Here is a 23331-nt window from a genome sequence, read left to right as displayed (position 1 = left end):
GTTCCCGTGGGGGAAACGCGTAACGCATTTTTCTAGCGTCATACCTTATAAGCTCTGAAACAAACACACAAAAAATAAATCGAAAAAGACGTGCTCGGTTCACTTGAATTCACTTTTATGTAATTTGTTAAAGGTCTCAGAAAACTCCCATTTGGCACAAATACAATCAACAGTTAATCTAAATTTTTTAAGGAGTTTGGTCACATAGTGATCATGTCTCCTGTAGGAGCTTAAAAATACAGAATTATAAGTTATATAATCGAGTTTCTGCGGTTTAATCCTATTATAAGAAGTTTATACAGCATTATTGCTTTTTCGGACTCCGGAAATTCAAGAATGCTGTTCCAGACCCCTGTATTCTAGGGATTAACATCGTTATTATAAAAAAATTCAGGCGTTCAGCTTCGTTCCGGACACACACAGCCAGTAACAATTAACAGTTACGAACAGACATATAGCTGCCATAGAGATAATATGTATTAATATATTTCAATATAGAAGCGTTTTGATTGTCAAAAAAACTATCACCGGTTTCTTTCATTATTATTTTAGATGCTTAGTGTCATTTTTGCATGTCGTGGTTACTTCTAAGTATTTCAACTTTTATCCTTAGATCTATTATAATAATAATAATATCTTGGGACATTATTCTCATACGGCCATCTGATTCCAAACTAAGCAGAGCTTGTACTATGGAAACCAGACAACTGATATACTACATATACTATTTTTCTTTAGTAAATACATACTTATATAGATAATTAAACCTAGACTCAGGACAAACAGACATGTTCATGCACACAAATATCTGTCCTGGGTGGGAATCGAACCTACAACCTTCGGCGTGAAAGGCAAAGACAAGCATCCACCAACCATGCCAACCGGCTCGTCATTTTAGATGCTTAGTGTAATTTTTGCATGTCGTAGTTACCTATAAATATGGCAACTTCTACCCTTAGACCTACTAATTTGTTAACTTTTAATTTACTTAATACTACGTAATTTTTATTACTTAAACTTACAGTAATCATGTTGTCAAGATGGTAATACTAAATAAGTAAATAAAAAAATAAAAGACCTCAGAGGATCAGTGAAAGAAACTTAATGGGTAGTCTGGCTTACAATAAAATTAATAACATTATATTTTTACTAGAAATGGACCGAAGGCGATCGTAACCGTGTAATGCACTCTCTAGAGTTTGGACTGTTCAAATAAATGAAACTCCTCGGGTACTATTGCGGGGAAATATCGAAATATAATATATCACGAAATATAATTAATAATTCTATGAAACAGTTCAGAAAATCAAATGTGCTAGATAGATGTTATTTTCGCTATTGATACCACCCACTCATCGGATATTCTGCCACTGAGCAGCAATACTATTGTATTGTTGCGTTCCGGTTTGAATCGTGAGTGAGCCAGTGTAACAGGCGAAATAGGCAAAACATCTCAGCTCCCAAGATCGGGGGCACATCGGCAATGTAAGGAATGGTTATTATTTCTTACATCGCCAAGTCCATGCGCGGTGCGGTGAGCCACTGCTCGTCCGCCTATAACAGAAGGTCCACTCACCGCGTGTACGCGCAGGCGCCATGGACCCGTGCCGCTTCGTGTCGGTGAGCAGCGCGGCGGCGGCGCGCGTGTTCCACCTGTGGCTGCGCAAGGGCCGCGTGGCCGCAGGCGCCGACGCCGACCTGGCGCTGTGGGACCCGCGCCGCGAGCGCACCGTCTCCGCGCACACGCACCACCACGCCGTCGACTTCAACATATTCGAGGTACTGCCCCCCCCCCCCCTATTGCATATGGTCATTAAAGTACGTATATTTGTAACTTACGAACCATTCGATTAGTAGATTTGATCAAAGTACCAGCATGTTAATGTCCCACTGCTGGGCTGAGGCCTCCTCTCCCTTTTGAGGAGAAGGTTTGGAGCTTATTCCACTACGCTGCTCCAATGCGGGTTGGAGTAAGCCCCAAGCCTCCAAATTTGATCACAACTGTAATACCCCTTATACAATCCAATCGAAAAAGGAGTAGAGATGAGCCCTAGAATTACATTTTCCTTGGGATTTGCTCCTAGCTAATAGTACTTGATTAAAACACTTTTATTTATAATCCAAACACTATTTACTTCACTATCACCACCTTAATTTTACTTCCAAAGTTTCGATAGCAATTTCGCCGACAATTAAAACTATTTTATCACTAATCCATGAGAAATATATATAATATAACCTATCTAGATTATAATTTAAGATCTCGGCCAAAAACATCAGGTTAATTGAAATGTCGAAAGTTATTTATTTATCTGTACTCCTATTGTTGTTGGAAAAAGCTATCAAATCTATGGCGATAAACGTAGCATGGCATCCTGAAACAGTCATGTTATATATAATATTGTTATTACAATAACATTACTTTTGTGTTATGATATTGAATATTCCTGACATACTGCCATAACGTAAAAATCTATCTTTTCAGGGTCAGCACGTAATTGGTAGTCCCCAATACGTTATCGTCAATGGTCGCGTTTGTCTCGATGACGGCGAACTACGAGTCGTCGAAGGTAACAAAATATTCATTACTAGTTTTCGCCCTCGAGTTTGAGGACAGGAGTTAGGTATAAGAAATAGCCCCTGGGGCTCAAACTTGCTTCATGTCATTTTATCACTTGTAAACGATAAAGTGTAATATAATTTTGATTCGGAAAATAGTTTGAAATAAAATGTAGGGTATGTTTCGTTATCTCAGGATTCGGAAAGTTCCTGAACACTCCGCCGGACTCTCCGACGGTGTACGGCGCGCGTAACGAGCAGCAGGCGAGCGACGTGTCGGACGGGGGCCGGGAATCCCCGAGGGCCTCGCCCGCCTATACAACATATCAAGTATAAAACCATAATTTGGTTTTATACTTGATATGTTGTATGAACAGTCCTACAGATTATTATATTCGATTATCTTAATACTTTATCTTCATTTTATGACACGTATTGACCTTGTTACAACCAAAATATATCCAGCGATAACATTTATATAAAAGATTCAATTAAACACTAATTTAAAATTTAATTTCTCTTTTATTCCTTTTCAGCTAAACTTTAAAAATTCCGTAGTTGAAATATTTACTATTTACTCTTTCATACTTTATAGAACTGAGCATATCCAACAAGCAAATGGAGGGTCTGTCGGTGTCCGGCTGCAGCACTCCCACCGGACGAAAGATGCGAGAGCCTGGACAGCGAGACTTGCAAAACTCCACCTTCTCTATCAGCAGTGAGTGACTCTTATATTTTAGAACAGTAGATTAATCTTGTATTTTTAATGATGAAGAATTGTGATGAGCAAGACAACAAATACTTAACTGTTAATACTTAATTATTTGATGTCTGGAATCGGTTATAAAAAGTTCTACGATCGAACTTAAAATATTTTAAACTTCCTTCTATTACTTTTCTTTCAAAATTATTGTTCAATTACATCAAAAAAGAAAACTTGGTCCTTCGAGCCGGATGTGAAGAAGATATTTTTTTAAGATAATAGACAATATCTTATATATCATTACTACTCTGTGCTGATATTGTCAAAGTATCATAAATAGTATTTTCTAAATTTTTTATATTTAACACACAAAATCTTTGCTATCATATTAATGCTCACCTTGACACATAGACACGTGCACTGTAAGAAGTATATTACACCGTATTGCGCCTGTAAATACACCGTTGTAAAGCTGGACATAATGATACAAATTACTGTTTGTCGAGAATAATTGATGAGTGTGTAGTTCTGGCGCAGAAAAAGATAGCTTTATTGTTTTATAATCTGTTATGAGAAAGAAGATTAGAGATTAATACAAAGTGTTCTGTAATTGTTATAAAAGAAAACAATTTTTATTTTGCTTAAGCAAATAAAGCTAAGTTTGTTTTTATTAAAGATCTACTCTCTGTAATAAATAACTCTATATTAATTTCAATTTCACAGAGGAACTTGAAGGTTTGGACACGAAAACATCAGTGCGTGTCCGAAACCCTCCGGGCGGGAAATCATCCGGCCTCTGGTAAACAGATAGAAACCGGTTACATCCGGAACTGAAGATTGCTTTGCAGCGGCGCTAGTTATGCTTGTTTGTGGAAAAATAAAATAAATAAAAATTAAGGTAATTGTAATGTAACCGTTATAATTACATTTGACTGTATTCGTTAATGACTATATTTTATATAGATGCATACATATGGTATGAATCTACCATACCTATATATCGAACCAGTTTGTAAACATATTTATGATAAACAGGATAATTGTGAATAATTTCACTTTTCTATAATACAAACCGTTTTACTCATAAACATTTTTTAAACAACATAGTACTAACATACTGAAAATGACGAAATTGCCCCTAAAAGCTTTGAAAAAGTGTATTTTGAATTAAATTATATAATATAATAAATAAAATTGACCGTTTTTAATAACACAATCTTATGATATTGTTTAATAAACTTTATGAATAAAGGAGTTTATAAGAAAAGTAATATTTATTTGACATATAATTGAAAACCAACGCATATGGTTTTTACTAGTAAGGAATTTTCTTCCGTTATTGTTATTGGACTTTATTTTTATTTTTTCACAAATAAAGCGCATTTGTGTTTGAGCTTGGAGCGTTCAGGAACCAATCTACGTTATCTTATATATGCTATAATCACATAATTTAACATAAGATCGGTTTATTTATGTCGAAGTATATATTATTTTGCTTTTTAAATACAATTTTTAAGTTGTTTATAAGATTTCATACAAAAATCTTTCATAACAATATTTTTGATTTTATTGATTAGATAAGACACAAAAAATATCTAAAAATGACAATTGATAATACAATTTGCATATATAAAATGTGAAGTTTTTTTTAAAGTAAAATATGCAGTGAAGAAAAATTTTATAATAAATGTGGGTTCTATCACAAATATATTATATCCAAAAGAAACTTCATACGAGTTAGTACAAATACTTGTATGGACTGACAAAACAAAATGTGCTATACTTAGAGAGCTTGTATAGTGCATTTTACTCACAACGGTTATAAATGTGTAAACAACTGATAAAAATGAACCATTTTTCCCCAAATACGGGTAAATGATTTCACCTTATGTTATACTGAGTTCTATTTTTTATATAACTCATATACTTTTATGACTTTTCGCCCGCACTGAAACTTAAGTGATCTTTGTCCAACAGTGGGATATGGGCTATTATTACTACATATATAATTTAGATTTATTATTAATTTTACATCAAAGCATTTCGATTGGACGAAATATGTCTAACTCAATAATTGAATGGCATTTCTTTTTTATGTACTTTATGAGAAATTATGTAACTATATCGTCGTATATTAGAAATGCTTACTCTATGCATGTAGTTCTAGAAAATATAACTCGCGTTTATTTATTCAGTTCTCTAATCTATAGACTGATTCCGTAGACAAAATTAGATTTAGACGAACATTTTTACACCATGGTAAAAAAATATTTTTATGTTATTAGCGTTATAAGATGTTTAACAATATTTTGTATTGGAATTATAATTGACCAAATAGTGAATGTGGAGTTTTATAAAGTTTAAATAAATTATGAATAAATAATGTGAAAAAACTGATCCGGTTTCACTAAGAACTTTTTGGAGAGTTATTTTTTAATAACCAGAAAGCCAACGAGCAATTTATTTTGTGTAATGGCTGACCGTGTAATACAAAGGTAAAACGAGTAAATTATTGAAGCCTCAATAGTCCGACGTATATGGGCCACTTAGAGTTTCTAAGCTTTTCTTGAAAACAGGAATTGCTAATATTAAAAAAGAATAAATTTTCTTCTGCACACGAAAATCTACTTAGCAATAAAGTCAAATTAAATGAATATTATCATAAAATATCTAGCAATTAAACATTGTTAATACCATTGAATATAATAAGTCTGTAAATGCCAATGTACTTGTGACGTTAACGGTAACAATGGAATGCTATCAGGAAGGCATTTATTTATAATATAGTGTCAAAAATTTATTTAAACTTTATAATTGTAGCCGAGTAGAAAAAAAAACAATTTTGTAATTTTCTTGCCAAAACATATTCTGAAATTAAAATTTTATACTCATGTAGTGTCAAACTGTATTGGTCTAATATTTTACAGTTAGTTAAGATTATTAATGAAAAATAATATAGTTGGTAGCTTCAGATGTGATTGTGTTCTTCGTTTGAATGATATATTATATGCTATTATATGTTATGTTATTTTTGTATCAGATGTCACAATTATTTTTAACATTACAGTTAAATCTTTTCTGTAGAAACCTATTGTACTTATTATAATGTTATTATAAAACCTATTCGTGTGTTCCAGTTGAAAATGTTATTTGACGCTATTAATAAGTATAAATTAATTATTTTAAGATTCTTAGAATTATTAGCACTTAACATTATTTCTCTACTCTCTAACGACATACTTTGTACAAGTAACGCCATCTATTATCATCAATTGTAATTGATATTTTTAAAATACTTCCTACGAACTTTGTGTAACCAAAGATCTTATATCTTGTATTAGACTCTACACTATTACCTTTGAATCGTTATTTATCTTTGTAATCGGCATCATATTTTATAGTGTTTTATAATTTTTGTACGTCTGTCCTTTACATTCTGCATTGTCACAAATAAACAATGTAATCTCACAAATACTTGTTTTATTTATACCTTTATTTAAAAATAAAACGAATAACATACAATACCATTATTCAACTATTTGTCTTTGTTGTTAGATCAGATCAAAATAAATATTTTTTATAAATAAATAATACTACACCTGTCTTAATGAAAATAAAGTAATTTACTTATAAAATCTGTTTTATATATATATATATACCGTAGTGCCGCATTAGTAGTATATTAAAATAATATATAATACGTCAGTAATTCAATATAAATTCAATAAAACAAATAATTGACGGTTGATATTGTATCAGTGATTTAACGAAGTGTTTGTGTTAAAACCGTAAGCGTATGAAATACGCCACCGATTTGGAATGTATTTCACTGGTGGTAGAGCTTTGTGCAAGCTCGTCTGGGTAGGTACCACCCACTCCTCAGATATTCTACCGCAAAATAACATCTTAGTTCCCAAGGTTGGTAACGCATTGGCGATGTAAGCGATGGTTAACATTTCTTACGATGCCAATGTCTATGGGCGTTGATGACCACTTACTATCAGGTGGCCCATATGCTCGACCGCCTTCCTATTCTATAAAAAATAAAAATGTAGAGTTTCTTGCCAAGTAAGCCGGCAAGAAACTTAGTAGTTACTCATTTTCGTCAATCAACAATATTGTTACAATGATATAAAATAAATCGTTGAAAAACCACTTATACTTTTTATCATCTGTGAAATTTACTAATATTTATTTGAAAATACCTTTTTTAATTTAATTTTTAATAAATTGAACCTTTTTATAGAAAATATAATTGAAAAAATTCTCACTATAAATTGCTTATAAAACAAACATAAAAAAATATTTCTGTCTGAATATTTATATAGTTTGCCGTTTTAACATTTCAGCAAGTTACGCATTTAGTTCGTTCCCGCTGCTCATAGATGGCGTTGGGTGTATTTTAAATCGCGCTATCGTTTGGTTGTTTCGGTTTAGTAGGGTGCCTGAGAGCTGTCATTTTAACATTGACGTCTTGTCGTTATGAAACAAGATTTATCATGAAAGGGTGTTGACTGGCTAATAGTCTGGTCAAGACCCAAGAAACTAAATTAATACTATGCATGCGGTATCCATCATGGTCGTGGATCTAAGTTATGATAATTGTTAACGATTATACGTAGCTGATAGACTTGGGACTCACGAGGTACATCGTGATACCTAGATGTCACAGTGACTGAAAAATAGGCATAAAGTAACGAGGTTTTATTTAAAACACGTTGTTTTATTTATTTAAAATACTTTATCGAATAAAATATTTAATTGGTACAAAATGCGATTTGCGAATATAATGAAGCTAAAATAATATTTAATTAAATGACCCATCGTAATTACGTAAATATTTATTTTTGAACTAACAGCGAAAACTAAGTGACTGTCATGGGTAAAAAAAGTCGCTATTGCCTAATAATATTGAATAGTTTTGTTTTTTATGAATATTTATTTTGACCTTAGTATATATCGCAGTCACAAGTATGGAAGAATTCTTGTCACTGTGACAGACTTTTTTATCTTGTATTTTTGTCCGTGATAAAACTCAACTCTTCTAACTCTACTACGCGGTTTCTCGTGGTCGTAACTTTTATGAATTGACATACATGAATAATGATTATACGAGTCTGATTTTTATAGTTTATACCGGTTAAGTTGATAATTGTTTTTTTTAAATGCTTGTATCAACTTGTTAAAATTAAAACATTATTTATTCAATAAGGATCTTACAAGCACTATTGTTCCGTTATCTTTACTTTTTGTTTATCTATTCTATTATTTTAATTAAGTTAATTGTTTATGTTTTTATTTTCATAGAAGCCTTAGTGTAGGCGATGTTATATAGACTATAAGTATATTTAAATTACTAGCTATTCGGTACTCACTGGTAGTTCCTAGGCAAACGCGGTCTACTATAAAATCTTAAATAAAATGTCTCATTATTTTGAACATATTGTACTTATCTATTCCAATCGGAGTTGGAATAAGCTATTATTTCAATACTTTAAGGGGAATCGAGTGAAAAACAAATCAATTCGTTCTGTTTGAAATCATATCACTTTTCAATCAATTAAAATGCATACCGTTTTAGTGACCGCTTTTCGATTTTTCGAGTGTAATTCAAGTAATACTTTTGTATGTACGTGTTAACATGCATTTCCCCTAAACTAAGTAATTACTATTTAAATTAGTGAAAGTATATTCATTAATTACATAGTTGGTTTTATTGTTGACCGTTAAAAACATCCGCTTTTAAATTTTAGTTGTAACAGTAAAGCAGTTAAACTTTCGTAAATAGAATGTGGTCATGAAACTACGTGAGGCGTTCTAGAATATTCCGTTTATTTTAAGTTTGGAATGTCATAATATATTGTGGACTAGCTATGAGTGAAACATATAAAACAAATACAAAATAAATATCAAAGATTTGGGCTTCAATTTCTCTAAATATCAATATAAAAATGATTAATCTATTATCGAGAACACTGAGCGAGTCAATTATTACATGGTTTAAAGATTACATAAATTAGAATTCCAATATTTCCAGAGCAGGGAATAGATAATGCTTAAAATGCCTATGGCTCACTGACCACTTATCGCTACCTCTTTACTTACCATCTTAAAATTTTCCTTCAGGTGTGCTGTGACTACGCTCTCCACGTCGGTGTCACCTGGTGGTCGCCATCGGTGAAGAAAGAAATGCAGCAGCTGGTTGCGGAGCATGGCATCAACTCGTTCAAGATGTTTATGGCTTACAAGGATGCCTGGATGCTGAATGATTACGAGCTCTGCCAGGTCATGGAGACCTGTGTCGAATTGAAGGCGTTGCCTCTAGTGAGTACAAATTAAGATGTTATGTTTGATAGTACGGTACAGTACAGTAACAGCTTGTTAATCTCCCACTGCTGGGCTAAGGCCTCCTCTCCCTTTTGAGGAGAAGGTTTGGAGCTTATTCCACCACGCTTCTCCAATGCGAGTTGGTAGATGACACATGTGCAGAATTTCAATGAAATTAAACACATGCAGGTTTTCTCACGATGTTTACCTTCACCGTCAGGCACGAGATGAATTATAAACACAAATTAAGCACATAAACATTCAGTGGTGCTTGCCCGGGCTTGAACCCATGATCATCGGTTAAGATTCACGCGTTGTTTCGTGTGATAACTATAGCCAAATTGTATTTGAGTTGGGAATTAACTAAAATATATTTATTCATAAAGTTGCACAAAAATCTTCTTGTCTAAAATTATTGGTTACTTTTTAAGGAATCTTCTTAAAATATATATATATTCTCTCAGATTAGAACAGGCTGTATAGTTCACGGTAGCATGCGAAAGCGATCCCGTGGCGCTTCTTTTTAAGAGGGAAAGGGTACTGCTGGTTTTTTAGTGAGTATTCCGATGTTCGGGGCGCACTCGGCGCTTTATACACCGGCAAGCCCCACATCATCCCCCCCACCACTGTACCCGTGGAGGAAACGTGTACCACGTTTTTTTCAGTGTTAAAAAAAGGCTATAGTTAAGTTAACATAACACGAGTATAATGCCCATATATTCGCATGAAAATCTTTCATAGGGCATTTTATTAATGTGATTTTCTAAACTTAAAATGCATTATTAAATCATAAAGTCATTTAATTTTTATCATAATATCATCATTACATTGCGTTTAAAATACTCTGTATAAAAATCGACGTCATAATTGCAGATTCACGCTGAAAACGGCAGTATAATAGCTCGCAATACTGAGAAGCTGCTGGCTGCGGGAGTGACCGGCCCCGAGGGTCATGCGTTGTCCAGGGACGAGGAAGTTGAGGCTGAGGCTGTCAACAGAGCTTGTGTCATCGCTAACCAGGTAAAAATATTAATATATACATACAAATACCACTCATGGTTAGAACAGAAACCTGTGTACCTGCTATAACACGCACTTGTGCATTCTTTTTGTTCTGGTCGAGTCTGCCAACCCATTGCATTATGAGAGTAAGAAAATAAAGAGTGAACCTGTGTTTATCATACACGTACTTGTACGCATTATAATATGTCCTGCGCAGTTGGCCATACTATTTGAGTCAGTACATTATCATTTGTTGTGTAAAACGGTAACAGCCCGCTAATGTCCCACTGCTGGGCTAAGGCCTCCTCTCCCTTTTGAGGAGAAGGTTTGGAGCTTATTTCACCACGCTGCTCCAATGCGGGTTGGTAGAATACACATGTGGCATTATTTCAATGAAATTAGACACATGCAGGTTTCTTCACGATGTTTTACTTCACCGTCAGTGGTGAAGGAATTTTGTTATAGATTTAGGCAAGAATTGATGTTTACTAAAAAGATTAGAAACCAATTTTATTGTGAGGTATATCATTCAAAAGACAACACAATAAAATATTACAGTCAGCAAAACAACGTATGTCTCAAAATCTAAATTTTCTGTATTTTTCAGATGAACTCTCCGCTCTACATAGTACATATGATGTCAAAAAGCGCTGTCCAAGCTCTCCGTCTCGCTAGGACTCGGCAGAAGCAGCCGTTGATCGGTGAAACCCTGGCCGCTACCATTGGTACTGATGGTATGTACACCACAAAGTTATTATCAAAAAATCTTAAGGAGTAGAAGGGTCCTTAGCTTTTAAAATAACTTTTTTTTGTTATAAATCGTATGTAGATATTTTTTATCTGTTATAATAGCTTAGACACATTAGCGGTCTTACTTATATAGCGGATATTTAGTCCCAGTGATTTCTCTCTTTCTCTCATCATTGATTTGACATTTGAAAGAATAAAACAGCATCGTTTAACTAATCACACCCCTAAACAATATTAATTTATAGCTAAATCCGTAATTGTATTCAATCATTTTGTTAAATAATTGTTTAGGTTTCTTTATCATATAAACAAGATTAACACGGTTATAAAAAAAATACCGAAAGAATCATTTTTCCATTCATCATTCGACTCATTGTTTTCATTCATTTCAAATATAAATGTTATCATTAAATTATAAAACTTAGTTTTATACTTGGTATTTGCCTGCTTGTCGAATATCGAAACTAATTGAACTATTTTCGTTAACTCATTTAATTGGTAGTTTGGTTCTTTTGTTGTATATTATGGAGTAAGTTACGAAAACCCCCTCAAAGAATGAAAGCATTGTCATAAAAATAGATACGGTTAATCTGGTGACTGGGTTGAACTTTATGTAAACAAACTCTACATATGTATTGTTTGAAGGGCGAGTGAGCCAGTGTAATTACAGACACAGGGGACATAACATCTTAGTTCCCAAGGTTGGGGGCGCATCGGTGATGTAAGCGATGGTTAACATTTCTTACAATGTCAATGTCTATGGGCGTCGGGAACCACTTACCATCAGGTGGCCCATATGCTCGTCCGCCTTCCCATTCTATAAAAAAGGTGCGTTAGTATAATGTACGTGTCGTACCGCAGGCTCCCACTACTGTGCTGTCGCCGCCGCTGCGCGCGCGGGACACGCCCGCCGCCATCGTCGACGCGCTCGCGCAGTCTGTATACGTGTACCGCCACACAACATGATGCACTACACGCCACACCACGATACACTAAATTCAACCATACAACGTTACACCTCACCACACCAAGCTGTAGCCGATATTTGATATCAGTGTAAACAGTACGACAATAGACAACACCATATCACTACACCACACAAAAATACACTCGCAACATACTCATACTCAATATATTACACCACCTACATTATATTACAAAAGTGTATACAGACATAAAACATAACAAAACCATATCGAATTTATAATGTCACGTCGATTATTATAATTATATTTTAATATTTATATTCCAGTGACGATTTGGAAATAATAGCCAGCGACAACTGCACTTTCCACGAGAAGGACAAGGAGCTCGGGAAAGGCAACTTTAGCAAGATACCCAATGGTGTTAATGGTGTTGAAGATCGTATGGCTATACTCTGGCAGAAGGCGGTTAACACAGGTATTATATGTTTCGTCACGGTAGGATGCGTAAGCGATCCCGTGGCGCTCCTCGTTAAGACGGAAAGGCTACCGCTGGTTTTTTAGTGGGTATTCCGATGTTCGGGGCGCAATCGGCGCCTAGGACACCAGCGAGCCCCACATACCCCCAACTGTTCCCGTGGGGGAAACGCGTAACGCATTTTTCTAGCGTCATACCTTATAAGCTCTGAAACAAACACACAAAAAATAAATCGAAAAAGACGTGCTCGGTTCACTCGAATTCACTTTTATGTAATTTGTTAAAGGTCTCAGAAAACTCCCATTTGGCACAAATACAATCAACAGTTAATCTAAATTTTTTAAGGAGTTTGGTCACATAGTGATCATGTCTCCTGTAGGAGCTTAAAAATACAGAATTATAAGCTATATAATCGAGTTTCTGCGGTTTAATCCTATTATAAGAAGTTTATACAGCATTATTGCTTTTTCGGACTCCGGAAATTCAAGAATGCTGTTCCAGACCCCTGTATTCTAGGGATTAACATCGTTATTATAAAAAATTCAGGCGTTCAGCTTCGTTTCGGACACACACAGCCAGTAACAATTAACAGTTACGAACAGATATATAGCTGCCATAGAGATAATATGTATTAATATATTTCAATATAGAAGCGTTTTGATTGTCAAAAAAACTATCACCGGTTTCTTTCATTATTATTTCAGATGCTTAGTGTCATTTTTGCATGTCGTGGTTACTTCTAAGTATTTCAACTTTTATCCTTAGATCTATTATAATAATAATAATATCTTGGGACATTATTCTCATACGGCCCTCTGATCCCAAACTAAGCAGAGCTTGTACTATGGAAACCAGACAACTGATATACTACATATACTATTTTTCTTTAGTAAATACATACTTATATAGATAATTAAACCTAGACTCAGGACAAACAGACATGTTCATGCACACAAATATCTGTCCTGGGTGGGAATCGAAGTTACAACCTTCGGCGTGAAAGGCAAAGACAAGCATCCACCAACCACGCCAACCGGCTCGTCATTTTAAATGCTTAGTGTCATTTTTGCATGTCGTAGTTACCTATAAATATGGCAACTTTTACCCTTAGACCTACTAATTTGTTAACTTTTAATTTACTTAATACTACTTAATTTTTATTACTTAAACTTACAGTAATCATGTTGTCAAGATGGTAATTCTAAATAAGTAAATAAAAAAATAAAAGACCTCAGAGGATCAGTGAAAGAAACTTAATGGGTAGTCTGGCTTACATTAAGCTCGTCTGGGTAGGTACCACCCACTCATCAGATATTCTACCGCAAAACAGCAGTACTTGATATTGTTGTGTTCCGGTTTGAAGGGTGAGTGAGCCAGTGTACTAAAAGCATCTCAGCTCCCAAGATCGGGGGCACATCGGCAATGTAAGGAATGCTTATTATTTCTTACATCGCCAAGTCCATGCGCGGTGCGGTGAGCCACTGCTCGTCCGCCTATAACAGAAGGTCGACTTACCGCGTGTACGCGCAGTCGCCATGAACCCGTGCCGCTTCGTGTCGGTGAGCAGCGCGGCGGCGGCGCGCGTGTTCCACCTGTGGCCGCGCAAGGGCCGCGTGGCCGAGGGCGCCGACGCCGACCTGGCGCTGTGGGACCCGCGCCGCGAGCGTACCGTCTCCGCGCACACGCACCACCACGCCGTCGACTTCAACATATTCGAGGTACTGCCCGCCCCCCTATTGCAAATGGTCATTAATGTACGCATATTTGTAACGTACGAACCATTCAGATAGTAGATTTGATCAAAATACCAGCATGTTAATGTCCCACTGCTGGGCTGAGGCCTCCTCTCCCTTTTGAGGAGAAGGTTTGGAGCTTATTCCACTACGCTGCTCCAATGCTGGTTGGAGTAAGCCCCAAGCCTCCAAATTTGATCACAACTGTAATATCCCTTATACAATCCAATCGAAAAAGGAGTAGAGATGAGCTCTAGAATTACATATTCCATGGGATTTGCTCCTAGCTAATAGTACTTGATTAAAACACTTTTATTTATAATCCAAACACTATTTCACTTCACTATCACCACCTTAATTTTACTTCCAAAGTTATATTAGTTTATATATCGCCGACATTTAAAACTATTTTATCACTAATCCATGAGAAATATATATAATATAACCTATCTAGATTATAATTTAAGATCTCGACCAAAAAACATCAGGTTAATTGAAATGTCGAAAGTTATTTATTTATCTGTACTCCTATTGTTGTTGGAAAAAGCTATCAAATCTATGGCGATAAACGTAGCATGGCATCCCGAAACAGTCATGTTATATATAATATTGTTATTACAATAACATTACTTTTGTGTTATGATATTGAATATTCCTGTCATACTGCCATAACAGTAAAAATCTATCTTTTCAGGGTCAGCACGTAATTGGTAGTCCCCAATACGTTATCGTCAATGGTCGCGTTTGTCTCGATGACGGCGAACTACGATTCGTCGAAGGTAACAAAATATTCATTACTAGTTTTCGCCCTCGAGTTTGAGGACAGGAGTTAGGTATAAGAAATAGCCCCTGGGGCTCAAACTTGCTTCATGTCATTTTATCACTTGTAAACGATAAAGTGTAATATAATTTTTTTTTTTTTATAGAATAGGAAGGCGGACGAGCATATGGGCCACCTGATGGTAAGTGGTCACCAACGCTCTTAGACATTAGCATTGTAAGAAATGTCAACCATCGCTTACATATCCAATGCGCCACCAACCTTGGGAACTAAGATTTTATGTCCCTTGTGCCTGTAATTACACTGGCTCACTCACCCTTCAAACCGGAACACAACAATATCAAGTATTGCTGTTTTGCGGTAGAATATCTGATGAGTGGGTGGTACCTACCCAGACGAGCTTGCACAAAGCCCTACCACCAGTATTAGTAATTTCGATTAGGAAAATAGTTTGAAATAAAATGTGGGGTATGTTTCTTTATCTCAGGATTCGGAAAGTTCCTGAACACTCCGCCGGACTCTCTGACGGTGTACGGCGCGCGTAACGAGCAGCAGGCGATCGACGTGTCGAACGGGGGCCGGGAATCCCCGAGGGCCTCTTCCGCCTACACCAATGAGCCCCACCGGTGAGCTCACCCATCACTTAAACATAAGAGGTTTAAGAATTTATTCTCAAAAAAAAAAAAGATTCACTTACATGAGAACAGTATGATAAATGTAAAGATGACAAAAAATATATTCGCCTTATAGATACTTAGTTAACGGAATGTAATATAGTAAAATAGATGTGTGTATTTTAATCGGTACAAAAGTGGGTATTCTCTAAAATATATTTTGAGAGTTGAGACTTGAACCCGTTAACTGAGCTTACATTTTTTATATAAGATGGTAATTTGTTATATAGTTGTGCTCCATCGAAAGTTATATTTTTTTTTTCAAATTTGGTTCTAATTTTTGGGAGTACTAATAAGCTTGGTCTACGGGTGCTACGTTTATTGCTTTGTTTTATAAATGACAATTCTGAATGTATCGATTTATTAATAATTTTTCTAATGAGAATACAAGAATTATATACATAAAGTTGTCGTAAGTTCATAATATTTGTTTCTTTGTAAAGTTTAGTTGTTGATGTCAAAGGTGGATATCTAAAAAGTATTTTAATAATTTTATTTTGTTTTCTTTGTAGTTCTTGCAGTTTTGTTTTTCCAGTATTACCCCATATTTCTATTAAATACAATAAATGCGATTTTACTAGCGAATTGTAGATGTTATACTTAATTTTTTTAGGTAAGCATTTTGAAATATTTGTTAATGACCCAATTAAAGAGGAAAGTTTTTTATTAATGTAATCTACTTGATATTTGAAAGTTAAGTGATTGTCTATTCGTAACCCTAAATATTTTTCACAGTTTTTCTGCTCAATTGGAAAATTGTCAATAGTTAATGGAACATGCGGTGCAATCCTTTTATTTTTAGTTTTGAATACAATGTAACAAGTTTTGGAAACGTTAATAGTTAAAAGATTTTGATTGAACCATTTATGCAAAACATCTAAATCACGTTGAGCTTGAGAAATTATATCATTTATGTTATTACCGAAATAGAATAAACAGGTGTCATCTGCATACAAAGTCAGGTGACCATTTAGTTTCAAAGTTACAATATCGTTTACATAAATTAAAAAGAGAAGTGGTCCCAAAATTGAGCCCTGTGGAACACCACAGGTGACAGGCAAAGCACTACTTTGTATATCACCAATTTTGACGATTTGCAATCTGTTTGTTAGGTACGATTTTAACATTTCTAGTACAGTACCTTTGATACCTATGTTTTGAAGTTTATGTAATAAGATTTTATGACTTACGGTGTCAAAGGCTTTTTTTAAGTCGATAAATACGCCCAGAGCTATGTTCTTTCTATCTAGGTTCTGTCTTATTTTTGTTACTAGATCTACAGTTGCAGCAGTGGTGTTACTTCTAGCTCTAAAGCCGTATTGTCGTTCAGTAATGAAATCAAAAGAGTCCAAATACGTTATTAAGCGGTTGTGAATTAATTTTTCTAAGATTTTTGAGAGAACAGGTAGCACAGATATTGGACGATAATTTTCTGGGTTTGTTAAAGATCCAGATTTGTGTATAGGTGTTATTTTTGCGACCTTTAATGAGTCTGGGAATAGTCCCTCGGACATAAGCTTGTTAAAACAGCGTGCCAGACATTTTGATATTAAATTACATAAACATTTCAATACTTTTGTGCTAATCTTATCTATACCACTACTTGCATTCGAATCAAGATCCCCTATCAGTCTTTCAATCTCACAAAAGCTACACGGTTTGAATGTTACAAGTTCATGTTCATTGATTGTATTAATTGTGTGTATCCTACACACACGCTGTGGTGTCGTGTTGGTATTCTTTTTGCTAAGAGGAAACCTATTGTTGCGAAATATTTGTTAAATACGTTACAAATATCGTTTGTATCAGAAATTATTTTTGATTCTACTATTATTTTAGGGGGAGCACAACTTTGACTTATTTTATTACTACATAATTTATTAACTAAGGTCCAAATTTTATTAGGATTCTTTGCGTTGTTTGTAAATAGTTTGTAATAGTATGTATCTTTTGTATTTTGTATCAACGTACCTATTTCATTTCTCTTTGAATAAAATTGATTTTTTACATACTCATTGTCGAGATTGTTTTTATATTGCGTCCATAAAAAGTTCCTCTGACTTATTCCATCGACGATATCTTTGCTTATCCAATCATCTCTTATGTGGTTTAAAATTTTGGTTTTTCTTTCTTTACAGTCCATAACATATTGTTTTATTATATTTTCAAGCTCTGTATAGTTCTCAATTGAGTTAATCAATTGCGAGGACTCTAGGGAACTGTACAACTTTGTGTAATCTATAGCTTCATAAGTGGTTCGTATTCTTTTTGGAGCTTTGAATTTATTCAATTGAACATATATGTTTTTGTGATCTGATAATGATGAGTTAATAATGAAATTATTCGTGCTTAAATTTGTACTTACGTGGTCTATAATTGATTTTTTTGTAGTTGAGTCTCTTGTGCAGTGTAATTCATTAATTTTGTTCAGCAGCCAAAAACATAAGCGTTGATTAAACCTGATCCGTTTGATTTTTAGATTTACAATGAACCATATTTAAACCATAATTTGGTTTTATATTTGATATGTTCTATGAACAGTCCTACAGATTATTATATTCGATTATCTTAATACTTTATCTTCATTTTATGACACGTATTGACCTTGTTACAACCAAAATATATCCAGCGATAACATTTATATAAAAGATTCAATTAAACACTAATTTAAAATTTAATTTCTCTTTTATTCCTTTTCAGCTAAACTTTAAAAATTCCGTAGTTGAAATATTTACTATTTACTCTTTCATACTTTATAGAACTGAGGATATCCAACAAGCAAATGGAGGGTCTGTCGGTGTCCGGCTGCAGCACTCCCACCGGACGAAAGATGCGAGAGCCTGGACAGCGAGACTTGCAAAACTCCACCTTCTCTATCAGCAGTGAGTGACTCTTATATTTTAGAACAGTAGATTAATCTTGCATTTTTAATGATGAAGAATTATGATGAGCAAGACAACAAATACTTAACTGTTAATACTTAATGATTTGATGTCTGGAATCGGTTATAAAAAGTTCTACGATCGAACTTAAAACTTTCTTCTATTACTTTTCTTTCAAAATTATTGTTCAATTACATCAAAAAAGAAAACTTGGTCCTTCGAGCCGGATGTGTAGAAGATTTTTTTTAAGATAATAGATATTATCTTATCTATCATTACTACTCTGTGCTGATATTGTCAAAGTATCATAAGTAGTATTTTCTAAATTTTTTATATTTAACACACATAATGCTTTGCTATCATATTATTGCTCACCTTGACACATAGACACGTGCACTGTAAGAAGTATATTACACCGTATTGCGCCTGTAAATACACCGTTGTAAAGCTGGACATAATGATACAAATTACTGTTTGTCGAGAATAATTGATGAGTGTGTAGTTCCGGTGCAGAAAAAGATAGCTTTATTTATTTATAATCTGTTATGAGAAAGACGATTAGAGATTAATACAACGTGTTCTGAAATTGTTATAAAAGAAAACAATTTTTATTTTGCTTAAGCAAATAAAGCTAAGTTTGTTTTTATTAAAGATCTACTCTCTGTAATAAATAACTCTATATTAATTTCAATTTCACAGAGGAACTTGAAGGTTTGGACACGAAAACATCAGTGCGTGTCCGAAACCCTCCGGGCGGGAAATCATCCGGCCTCTGGTAAACAGATAGAAACCGGTTACATCCGGAACTGAAGATTGCTTTGCAGCGGCGCTAGTTATGCTTGTTTGTGGAAAAATAAAATAAATAAAAATTAAGGTGATTGTAATGTAACCGTTATAATTACATTTGACTGTATTCGTTAATGACTATATTTTATATAGAAGCATACATATGTTATGAATCTACCATACCTATATATCGAACCAGTTTGTAAACATATTTATGATAAACAGGATAATTGTGAATAATTTCACTTTTCTATAATACAAACCGTTTTACTCATAAACATTTTTTAAACAACATAGTACTAACATACTGAAAATGACGAAATTGCCCCTAAAAGCTTTGAAAAAGTGTATTTTGAATTAAATTATATAATATAATAAATAAAATTGACCGTTTTTAATACCACAATCTTATGATATTGTTTAATAAACTTTATGAATAAAGGAGTTTATAAGAAAAGTAATATTTATTTGACATATAATTGAAAACCAACGCATATGGTTTTTACTAGTAAGGAATTTTGTTCCGTTATTGTTATTGGACTTTATTTTTATTTTTTCACAAATAAAGCGCATTTGTGTTTGAGCTTGGAGCGTTCAGGAACCAATCTACGTTATCTTATATATGCTATAATCACATAATTTAACATAAGATCGGTTTATTTATATCGAAGTATATATTATTTTGCTTTTTAAATACAATTTTTAAGTTGTTTATGAGATTTCATACAAAAATCTTTCATAACAATATTTTTGATTTTATTGATTTCTTTGATAAGACACAAAAAATATCTAAAAATGACAATTGATAATACAATTTGCATATATAAAATGTGAGGTGTTTTTTTAAAGTAAAATATGCAGTGAAGAAAAATTTCATAATAAATGTGGGTTCTATCACAAATATATTATATCCAAAAGAAACTTCATACGAGTTAGTACAAATACTTGTATGGACTGACAAAACAAAATGTGCTATACATAGAGAGCTTGTATAGTGCATTTTACTCACAACGGTTATAAATGTGTAAACAACTGATAAAAATGAACCATTTTTCCCCAAATACGGGTAAATGATTTCACCTTATGTTATACTGAGTTCTATTTTTTATATAACTCATATACTTTTATGATTTTTCGCCCGCACTGAAACTTAAGTGATCTTTGTCCAACAGTGGGATATGGGCTATTATTACTACATATATAATTTAGATTTATTATTAATTTTACATCAAAGCATTTCGATTGGACGAAATATGTCTAACTCAATAATTGAATGGCATTTCTTTTTTATGTACTTTATGAGAAATTATGTAACTATATCGTCGTATATTAGAAATGCTTACTCTATGCATGTAGTTCTAGAAAATATAACTCGCGTTTATTTATTCAGTTCTCTAATCTATAGACTGATTCCGTAGACAAAATTAGATTTAGACGAACATTTTTCCACCATGGTAAAAAAATATTTTTATGTTATTAGCGTTTTAAGATGTTTAACAATATTTTGTATTGGAATTATAATTGACCAAATAGTGAATGTGGAGTTTTATAAAGTTTAAATAAATTATGAATAAAAAATGTGACAAAACTGATCCGGTTTCACTAAGAAAGAGTTATTTTTTAATAACCAGAAAGCCAACGAGCAATTTATTTTGTGTAATGGCTGACCGTGTAATACAAAGGTAAAACGAGTAAATTATTGAAGCCTCAATAGTCCGACGTATATGGGCCACTTAGAGTTTCTAAGCTTTTCTTGAAAACAGGAATTCCTGTAATAATAATATTAAAATTATTATTATTATATTAATTATTATATAATTATAATATTAAAAAAGAATAAATTTTCTTCTGCACACGAAAATCTACTTAGTAATAAGGCCAAATTAAATGAATATTATCATAAAATATATAGCAATTAAACATTGTTAATACCATTGAATATAATAAGTCTGTAAATGCCAATGTACTTGTGACGTTAACGGTAACAATGGAATGCTATCAGGAAGGCATTTATTTATAATATAGTGTCAAAAATTTATTTAAACTTTATAATTCTAGCCGAGTAGAAAAAAAAACAATTTTGTAATTTTCTAGCCAAAACATATTCTAAAATTAATATTTTATACTCATGTAGTGTCAAACTGTATTGGTCTAATATTTTACAGTTAGTTAAGATTATTAATGAAAAATAATATAGTTGGTAGCTTCAGATGTGATTGTGTTCTTCGTTTGAATGATATATTATATGCTATTATATGTTATGTTATTTTTGTATCAGATGTCACAATTATTTTTAACATTACAGTTAAATCTTTTCTGTAGAAACCTATTGTACTTATTATAATGTTATTATAAAACCTATTCGTGTGTTCCAGTTGAAAATGTTATTTGACGCTATTAATAAGTATAAATTAATTATTTTAAGATTCTTAGAATTATTAGCACTTAACATTATTTCTCTACTCTCTAACGACATACTTTGTACAAGTAACGCCATCTATTATCATCAATTGTAATTGATATTTTTAAAATACTTCCTACGAACTTTGTGTAACCAAAGATCTTAATATCTTGTATTAGACTCTACACTATTACCTTTGAATCGTTATTTATCTTTGTAATCGGCATCATATTTTATAGTGTTTTATAATTTTTGTACGTCTGTCCTTTACATTCTGCATTGTCACGAATAAACAATGTAATCTCACAAATACTTGTTTTATTTATACCTTTATTTAAAAATAAAACGAATAACATACAATACCATTATTCAACTATTTGTCTTTGTTGTTATATCAGATCAAAATAAATATTTTTTATAAATAAATAATACTACACCTGTCTTAATGAAAATAAAGTAATTTACTTATAAAATCTGTTTTATATTTATATACCGTAGTGCCGCATTAGTAGTATATTAAAATACTTAATACGTCAGTAATTCAATATAAATTCAATAAAACAAACAATTGACGGTTGATATTGTATCAGTGATTTAACGAAGTGTTTGTGTTAAAACCGTAAGCGTATGAAATACGCCACCGATTTGGAATGTATTTCACTGGTGGTAGAGCTTTGTGCAAGCTCGTCTGGGTAGGTACCACCCACTCCTCAGATATTCTACCGCAAAATAACGTCTTAGTTCCCAAGGTTGGTGGCGCATTGGCGATGCAAGCGATAGTTAACATTTCTTACGATGCCAATGTCTATGGGCGTTGATGACCACTTACTATCAGGTGGCCCATATGCTCGACCGCCTTCCTATTCTATAAAAAATAAAAATGTAGAGTTTCTTGCCAAGTAAGCCGGCAAGAAACTTAGTAGTTACTCATTTTCGTCAATCAACAATATTGTTACAATGATATAAAATAAATCGTTGAAAAACCACTTATACTTTTTATCATCTGTGAAATTTACTAATATTTATTTGAAAATACCTTTTTTAATTTAATTTTTAATAAATTGAACCTTTTTATAGAAAATATAATTGAAAAAATTCTCACTATAAATTGCTTATAAAACAAACATAAAAAAAGATTTCTGTCTGAATATTTATATAGTTTGCCGTTTTAACATTTCAGCAAGTTACGCATTTAGTTCGTTCCCGCTGCTCATAGATGGCGTTGGGTGTATTTTAAATCGCGCTATCGTTTGGTTGTTTCGGTTTAGTAGGGTGCCTGAGAGCTGTTTTTTTAACATTGACGTCTTGTCGTTATGAAACAAGATTTATCAT

General features: G+C 33.3%; 1 protein-coding gene across 7 annotated transcripts in view; it reads left to right on the top strand.

Annotated features, from left to right (window-relative positions):
- LOC126777874 (dihydropyrimidinase) overlaps positions 1–23331 on the top strand; it is a 230501-nt gene that overhangs the window by 195330 nt on the left and 11840 nt on the right. For 4 of the 7 annotated variants that reach the window (XM_050501148.1, XM_050501145.1, XM_050501141.1 and 1 more), the window contains 2 exons: positions 3155–3277; positions 3986–5610. In XM_050501148.1, the coding sequence (XP_050357105.1) occupies positions 3155–3277; positions 3986–4065 (203 nt within the window). In that variant the 3' untranslated portion in view covers positions 4066–5610. Of the gene's footprint in view, positions 1–3154; positions 3278–3985; positions 5611–19511; positions 19683–20433; positions 21201–23331 lie in introns of those variants that run through there. The other 3 variants (XR_007670102.1, XM_050501146.1, XM_050501154.1) reach the window with 3 other exon arrangements.

This window comes from Nymphalis io, chromosome 24, assembly GCF_905147045.1.
Source record: "Nymphalis io chromosome 24, ilAglIoxx1.1, whole genome shotgun sequence".
In the NCBI taxonomy this organism is placed as follows: domain Eukaryota; kingdom Metazoa; phylum Arthropoda; class Insecta; order Lepidoptera; family Nymphalidae; genus Nymphalis; species Nymphalis io.
This window is presented reverse-complemented; position numbering and strand designations above follow the sequence as displayed.